Source organism: Chaetodon auriga, chromosome 22 (genome assembly GCF_051107435.1).
Source record: "Chaetodon auriga isolate fChaAug3 chromosome 22, fChaAug3.hap1, whole genome shotgun sequence".
In the NCBI taxonomy this organism is placed as follows: domain Eukaryota; kingdom Metazoa; phylum Chordata; class Actinopteri; order Chaetodontiformes; family Chaetodontidae; genus Chaetodon; species Chaetodon auriga.
The window spans coordinates 8,028,622-8,036,276 of NC_135095.1; the positions used below are offsets into that span (position 1 = coordinate 8,028,622).

The 7,655-nt window shown below is 42.5% G+C and overlaps 2 protein-coding genes across 3 annotated transcripts; one reads left to right on the forward strand and one right to left on the reverse strand.

Moving 5' to 3' along the window:
* Positions 1–37: 37 nt before the first annotated feature.
* Positions 38–3,046, reverse strand: alg12 (ALG12 alpha-1,6-mannosyltransferase). The gene is made up of 9 exons (XM_076721863.1): positions 2,888–3,046; positions 2,464–2,596; positions 2,177–2,350; positions 1,892–2,086; positions 1,696–1,801; positions 1,366–1,587; positions 1,005–1,174; positions 697–772; positions 38–603 (listed from the first exon to the last, which is right to left on the reverse strand). The coding sequence occupies exons 1-9, from the start codon at positions 3,044–3,046 to the stop codon at positions 360–362; spliced, it is 1,479 nt and encodes a 492-aa protein (XP_076577978.1). The 3' UTR covers positions 38–359.
* Positions 3,047–3,344: 298 nt separating this feature from the next.
* creld2 (CRELD disulfide isomerase 2) lies at positions 3,345–7,442 on the forward strand. Of its 2 annotated transcripts, none has more exons than XM_076722343.1 (10): positions 3,345–3,723; positions 3,893–3,975; positions 4,324–4,434; positions 4,666–4,757; positions 4,921–5,097; positions 5,195–5,293; positions 5,826–5,909; positions 6,135–6,230; positions 6,466–6,606; positions 6,888–7,442. In XM_076722343.1, the coding sequence occupies exons 1-10, from the start codon at positions 3,580–3,582 to the stop codon at positions 6,944–6,946; spliced, it is 1,086 nt and encodes a 361-aa protein (XP_076578458.1). In that variant the 5' UTR covers positions 3,345–3,579; the 3' UTR covers positions 6,947–7,442. The 2 variants fall into 2 exon arrangements, with proteins under 2 accessions (XP_076578458.1, XP_076578459.1); XM_076722344.1 differs by having other exon boundaries at positions 3,350–3,723; positions 6,891–7,336.
* The last annotated feature ends 213 nt before the right edge of the window (positions 7,443–7,655 follow it).

Below are 7,655 nucleotides of genomic sequence, written 5' to 3' on the forward strand. Positions count from 1 at the left end.
TCAATCATGTGCAGGCTTGGAATATTTCAGCTTTATTCATCTAGAAAATCGATCCACAAAAAATAAAAATCACAGGTGCAGAACACAAAGCGGTCTGTAGAAGATGAAACAGTCTCCTCGTCTGCAAGAAGACGGTTCTTTTTTTCCTCTGTCTTCATGGCAAACACAATGCATTACACATTGGCATGAGAAAGCAGAACCATTTTAACTGATAGAATGTTTTTAACATTAGAAAAGATGTATGACAGTTCAATGCAACTTTTTTTTTGTAAGCAGTGCCTTTGAGAACACTTGTTTTGGTCACCTGTGGTCACTAAGGTAAAATGACCCCTTAATCCAACACGTCATTCCTTTTACAGTCACTGTTTTTGTTGTCCGGTTGCAGTCTTTCTCTCCATTAGCACAGTTTTTCTCTCTAGTCGCACACTGACAGGAGGGAAGTGAGACAAGTTGAAGGCAATGTTGCTGTAACCTTCTATGAAGGCCAAAGGCTGATGAGTGTCCTGGAGTAGCTTTATGTTGGTGAGATTTGCCTCCATCAGTAGGTGTGAGTACATTTTGATCTCAGGATCTGTGAGGCTCAGGTCCTCACGCTTGTCATATCTGTTAAAAAATGTAAGTGATAGCATTACAGAAGTGACAATGTTGAGTACATTGTTTTTGAAGATTTAGTTCAAAACAAAAAAATACACAAACCTCCAGTTTCTGTTCTCCTCCAAGAATCGAGAAACTCCGGTTTCAGCAGCATAGGTGTCAATATGAACAAAGACATCTGAGGAGACAAAGGCATTGTGTAACGATGTGAGACCATTGTCCCCCAACAAACCTTTTCTGCATGTTTTCAATGACTACATTCACAGTATCTTGTATGATTACTGAAAAAGCAAAGATTCTTTTGTCTTTCGCACAATTATGAGTTTTTCCACATTTTAGGCAGCAATTAATCTATGTTTCGGAATTCTTGTGTAAGAAACAAGTAAAAATGTGTTGAAATTGATTCCAACCTGCTGTGACTGGCAACAGCCTGTGCAGTTCCTGCAGTCCTTTGCCCCCTGGGTAGTTGTGGTGGGAAACATAGAGACAAATACTGGAGTATGCTGCATTGGTCAACAGCTGGCCAACCACGACCACAGAACCCAGTTTATACATCCAGGATTTTTGGTAGTTGCACAAACTAAAACACAAAGGAAAAACAAAGGAAACAATAGCTTCTGTAGTGTCTCATACACAAGAGCAGCTAATCTCACACACGTATGATGGCACTGATGTCAATATCTGTAAAATAGCTGCTTTGCATCTATTTTAAGAGCAAGAAATCATCATGATTCAAAAATACAGGCATTGGGGCAACATGTTTCAGCTTACATGAAGGAACAGCCTCGTGCAGCCACCAAGCTGAGCACAGGAAAAGTGTATATGATGAAGCGCATCTCCTTGTGGGGCAGTAGCGAGTAGATGAGGATGAAACCCAAGGTGGGCAGCAGCAGCAGCCTCATTCGTTTGTCAAGGAGGCCGAGGGGGATGAAGAACAGCGTGCAGCCGAGGGCACGGGGCACAGCCGAGTAAAAGTACCACAGAAAGGGAGAGGTTTACTGGGGAGAAGAGAGTCAAGGAAAATTGAGGAGGGTTGGGGGGGATGAGAGTTGAAGTGCTAGCTCAACATAAGTGGCAGTGTGCTGAAGTAAATGAAAGGATATTCCCCAGTTGGAACTTTTGTTGAGAATAGTGTTGTACCACAAAACCTGACCTTCAGGCCACAACAACTTCCTCCAAAAGACTGTGTCAATGGCCACCGTCAGAGCTGCACAAAAGAAAGGAAATTAAACCTTGTTTGGACAACTCATTGTTTATTAACTATGCACTATTCACATACTGCACATTCACTACTCACCCAGTGACAAGATCCCAGCAGGAACAGCGTAGTAAAGCAGCTGCAGCAGTCCCAGCCTCCTGCTCAACAGTGACATCAGTAACATGAGACCCAAGAAGATGCAGAGCTCGGACCGGAACACAATGATGACTACAGCAGAGAGGCTGATGAACCGGCCGTGTTTCTGAGCCATCCAAGATGTGAATGCTACCAGAACTGGGGAGAAAAACATGTGGCCGTTATGTCACTGGTACATTTACTTTTCAGACCATCTGGACTGTGATGATTACTACCAACATATTTTACCTATTGGAAGTGCAAGTACATTAGGGAGCGTCCTGGTGCTGTAGAACATTAGATGAAACTGAGAGGCGCATGTCAGACAGAAGAGTCCTGCAACTGTGGAGCCAAACTGCCTCCTCACCTCCTTCTGCATGTGCCACAGTGCACCGATAACACACACTCCCAGGGAGGCTCGGACTGCACAGAACACATCAAGATGTGTTTAAAACGTTTAAAACCAAAGAGGCAACACTGTTTTTAACACAGCAGTGCATTGGAAAGTACCAATTAGTGAGATATTAGTGGTTTACCTGTGAGCTGTGTGTAGAATTTCGGTGCATCCAGCAGAGAGGACAGCAACACAACAGGGGAGCAGAGCACGGAGAGAAACAGGGGGCCAAGGAATGTCCGTGGCACCACGCCAGGGAACTCATGATGGTCGTACTGCAAGACAGGACAGTTTGTATATGATTATATGACTTAATATTAATGGTTCTGTAAAACCACTGAAGTGTATGATTTGGGGCTATACAAATAAAATTGATACTATTTTTTGTTTCTAATAGTAAATGTACCCCTTTTAGCTAATATGATAATGACATGCTTTTTGAAAGCAACTTTCTTCAGCTGAGCAGGAATAATTCTGCATTCATTTCTCATGCTTCTACAAATGCTTGATTTAAAAATGATAGTTAGCTTGTTAGCACATCAAGCACATCTATGACATCTGCTTACCGTGTCAAAGTTAAGTCTGTGATACAGAATGTCGTGCGTCGCTTGTAAATTAAAGCTCTCCTCAACTTTAGTGAACGGACAAATGAATAAATGCAAGAGAGCCACAGCTATTAACAAAAACAGCAGTGGCAGCCCCAAAGTATTCCTTTTTTCAGCCATGACAGCTGAAAGATTGTTGTCACTTCCGGTCAAGACAGGAAGCGAATAGCCCAGCGTGTTTTCTTATCGCTAAAAATATTATCTTTTTTTCTAACAGTGGGATTGAGATTTTGTTTCGAAATTCTGTCAAATGTGTCACCCAAAAAGGAAAAAACAAATTATTTTAAATACTACAGCTATAATTCCTGAATTTTCCACGTGGGGAAGGACCTTTTTGTCCCGCGCGTGGCGGCTTGTGACTGGTCTTACACCTGATTGACAGGCAATCCGAGCAAATGAGCGCAAGCCACAATTCGACAGAGAGGCTGACGCGGAAATGTAAAACTGCATCGTTTTTTTTTCCCTCTACCCGGCATGTAAATACTACTCTGTTGCGCTTTGCATAGATAACGCTAACTTAGATTTAATGGTTAGAATAGCTCATTTAGATGTGCCCGAACCGTGCAGCGCTGCAATATTAGCCGAAAGCTTGCTTGCGAGTGGCTGAAGTGTGTGTCCTGGTATGAAACTGTTGTCTGAACTGATCGGCTGAGATGCTGTCCACCGGTCCAGACCTGCGGCCACTGCTGCTATTGTCTTGTGTAACTCTAGTTTTACTTTTTCAAGTCACCGATGCCAAGAGGGACTTAAAAAGCGCCTGTTCTACCTGTCAGCAAATTACTGATAACTTCAACAAGGTAAGAGGACATTCCTAAACCTCTCCTTTGTGTTATTTCAATGATATCTTGTTATTATGTATATTTCGAGTGTTTCCTGCTATCTTAAATGCCACCAAATGCCTTCAATCAGACCCATGCCTGCTTATTTCCCTATAAATAGTGACTGAATTGTGTTTTTGTGTTTCAGGGCTTTGACAGAACAGTAAAGCAGAACTTTGGCGGAGGCAACACAGCCTGGGAGGAGAGAAAACTGTCTAAATATGAGACAAGGTGAGACAGGGCAGACTGTCCTGACTGAGCTCCAGGTCACCCTGACACAGGAGCTGGTCATCAGAGCTGTGTGTGCTTTGCACCAGAGCTACAGGCTGTTAGAAGCGTGTTGCAGATGATTCAGATAAGCAGTATGCATTTGAATGTAGAGCTGACTGTGTGCCCCAAAAGTGAAACACTTTGCATGCATAGGATGTGCATTTCCCACTCTTGCAAGGCCTACGTGAAGTAACCATTTGTTTTGTGGCGTTTCCGCAAACGCTTGAAATCTTGAACTAACTTCCATGCAACACTTCCCTTTTTATCACACGTCCCTTTTAAACTTCTATTCACGCATCCCCTTCACAGCGAGATCCGTCTGATGGAGATCATTGAGGGGCTGTGTGACAGCAGCAGCTTCGAGTGCAACCACATGGTAGAAGAGCACGAAGAGCATTTTGAAACATGGTGGTTTAAGAGGTGGGTGTTGGCTAATGCAAATATTGTCCGAGTCAGCCTCAGTGGCAAGCTGCTTGGATTTCACCTGTATATTTAATAACACTAGGCTGTGACACAACTGGTGTAAAGGACAGACAGACCGCATGATGGCGTACGCTGACCTGCAGAGATATTTGCATATTAGAAGATTGTTTGTTAGTTAAAATGCGGTAAACCTCGTCTTTTCCTGTTTTGTTTCCTGTTGCAATGCAGGAAAACAAAGCATCCTGATCTGCATAAATGGTTCTGCATTGAAACCATCAAAGTGTGCTGTCCAAAGGGAACATTTGGACCGGACTGCAATGGTGAGGAGTGTCCTTTCATAAACCACAGGGCAGCACGTTGGTTCTGTTTCTGGCATACTGTTGCTAAAAACCCCAAGAACCTGTGGAAGTGGCACTGATGTTAAGTGTAATTAATAGTAATATTTTTGTACTTGTGCCATCTTTCTGATTGTCTTCTCTGAAGCCTGCGTGGGGGGCTCTGACAGACCTTGTCATGGAAACGGGAAGTGCGATGGCGACGGGACTCGCGGAGGGAACGGAAAGTGCAACTGCGACCACGGTTATACGGGGGAATTCTGCCTGGACTGCATCGACGGCTACTTCAACGAAGTGAGGAACGACACCTTCTCTCTGTGCACAGGTACGCTTCAACACACACAAAGTGAACAAGCAGCTGCTGTCACATCACTTCCCATCATATACACAGTATTGATTTGGGGCTTCACCTCCCCCTACAGAATGCCACTCGTCCTGCAAAACCTGTACTGGAGCGACCAATCAGGACTGTGATGAGTGCAAAGAAGGATGGGAGGAGGATGACCAGGAGGCTTGTGTTGGTAAGATGACCAGTAAAAGGCTGCATGTAGATTATGTGGAGTTTCCAAAATATTAGATGGCACTCATTTATTTTGTGTTGGTAGATTCATTTCATTTTTGCTACTATCAATGAATTTAAGTAAAACTAAATTCATGTTTTTGAGAAGCGTGCAACAGATACACAAAGCAAACTCGTGATAAATGATGTTTAAGATGAAATAACATTTGTGGAGTGATAATGGATAATAAATTATGCTTGAAACCACATATAAATTACATCATGGCAAAAATATTTTTTTTACCATACTATATAAAATTGGTAAAATAATTTATTGAACAAATGTGAAAATGTATCACTGGAAAGTTAAAAAAAAAGTCTTGTCATTTGAAATCAGTGCTGTTTACCATTTTCTTAGAGTTCAGTGTGAATAAAACTGATACATGACAGACACATTTGAGGCTGATGTGGTCAAATGCATAACGGATGCTCAGCAGATTTGAGTCTGTTTACACCACCGTCTGCCTCACTGCGGTCCATCTCATGTGTTACAGATGTAAATGAGTGCTCCAAAGAGTCTTCTCCATGTAAAGAAGATCAATACTGCCTTAACATGGACGGCTCCTACTCCTGCAAGGGTAATTACTCTCCCTGGTTTGCACATTTTGATCTGTAAGAACTGGACACAGCGGTATCTACTAGTGTAATGTGTGTTTCTGCTATCATATATAAAATTCCTAAATCCACTGTTGCTTCATGAAAACAGGGGCTGTGAACTCCTTTGGAAATTTACAGCTGTCAGACCTCATTTTTTAGTGATATTCATCTAAGACTAAGTTGTTTGTTGTATTTGTCCTTCACAGCCTGCGACAAGGTGTGCTCCGGCTGCACTGGAGCCGGTGCCGACAAGTGCCAGGCGTGTGCCAGCGGGTACCAGGACACAGAGGGCACCTGCACAGGTATGATGGAAATAATTTACTGTCTGTGTAAAAGGTTTCGGTCCTTTATGCTGTCTGTCAATTCTAGAAGAATTGTGAGCAAAAAGTTAGTATTTTGTGGGTGTGGGACAGAAGATTCTTTCATGCATTGGTGGAAAAATTAGAAAAATTCAGTAGTAATTGAACTTGCTGTATGTTTTAGAGAGTCCACAGTCCCAGAGAGTAGCTAAAATCAGTGTTGCACTGTGCTTTCCAGATATCGATGAGTGTTCCCAGCCAGACTCCGTGTGCACTGAGGAGCACGAGGAGTGCGTCAACAATAAAGGAAGCTACGTGTGCATCTGCTCGAGCGGCTATGAGGAGCAAGATGGCAAGTGTGTCCAAACGCTGCAGCCAGGTGAGGATTAGTGCTGCTTTAAGGGCTGGTTTCATATGATTTGAGCTCTGTTCTAAATACAGGGTTCCCACGGTCATGAAATTGGTGGAAAAGTTAAACTACTTGAATAAAGTCATAGAAATGGTGTGAAATATTCTGCAGCTGAAATGATGTTAATTAGTAATCTTATTGTGAGTCCTTGAAAAGTCATGCAGGAGTTTTGAAATTTTGCTCACAATACCATTCTAAATATTAATAATGAATACATTAATAATAATAATTTATGCTTCCATTCTCATCAGAAGAAGAGGAAGACTCAGAAGCATCCGAGACGACCACAAGTCCACACAAAGAGCTTTGATGTAAAAACTGACCGATGGGAGCGAATCAGGAAGAACGGTTGGAATTTCTTCACGTCCAAAGCCGCCCGTTTTGAAATTGTTGACGACATGCACTTAACGTACCAGCTGCACTTAGAACAACAAAAGCTTCCCAAGCAGTGCATCATGGATGAAAGGACAAAGGAGAGAGACATTTCCTGCTCTCGGCATGGTGGACATTGTTGCTTTTCTCCGGTGTGCTCAAACAACCACTTGATGTCTTTATTTGTTGTATGGTTTTAAAAAAAAGCAGGTGTTTCAATAAAGCTGAATTATGTTGAATTTAAAATAAGCCCACATTAACAACATGTTTATGTTTTCTCTTAGGGAGGAGCAAAAGTGGATTAAATTGGAATCAGGAAGTTAAATCACAGGTTGTGTCTTGTTGCAGTGATCACTGATGGCCACACGGTGGCAGTCTAATCATATGAAATATGGGCACTCCTGCATAAAGCTGCCTTACCTAAATTGATCTGGAGAACAGAGTGTGTCTCACTGTTTGTAACCCATTTCTTGTCCTCATGTCTCAGACATTTTGATGCATGACCAGATCTGAGTGTGTTTTATCACAGGAAATATATCGGAGATCTATATCTTCACACATACATGTTCTGTATCCACAATCTTTCCACACACGTTAATCCACAGTTTTCCTCTGTGGCCCGGACTTCACAAAAGCCATTCAGTGAC

Bases quoted from the DNA above. Each gene is read 5' to 3' on its own strand.
- alg12 (XM_076721863.1), bottom strand. From the start codon at position 3,046: ATGGCTGAAAAAAGGAATACTTTGGGGCTGCCACTGCTGTTTTTGTTA. The intron at 2,351-2,463 runs GTAAACCACTAA...TGTTCTGTGCAG, and splicing joins ATTCTACACACAGCTCACAG to TCCGAGCCTCCCTGGGAGTG. The intron at 1,802-1,891 runs GTGAGTAGTGAA...TCTTTTGTGCAG, and splicing joins TGCTGGGATCTTGTCACTGG to CTCTGACGGTGGCCATTGAC.
- creld2 (XM_076722343.1), top strand. From the start codon at position 3,580: ATGCTGTCCACCGGTCCAGACCTGCGGCCACTGCTGCTATTGTCTTGT. The intron at 3,724-3,892 runs GTAAGAGGACAT...TTTGTGTTTCAG, and splicing joins TTACTGATAACTTCAACAAG to GGCTTTGACAGAACAGTAAA. The intron at 4,758-4,920 runs GTGAGGAGTGTC...TCTTCTCTGAAG, and splicing joins ATTTGGACCGGACTGCAATG to CCTGCGTGGGGGGCTCTGAC.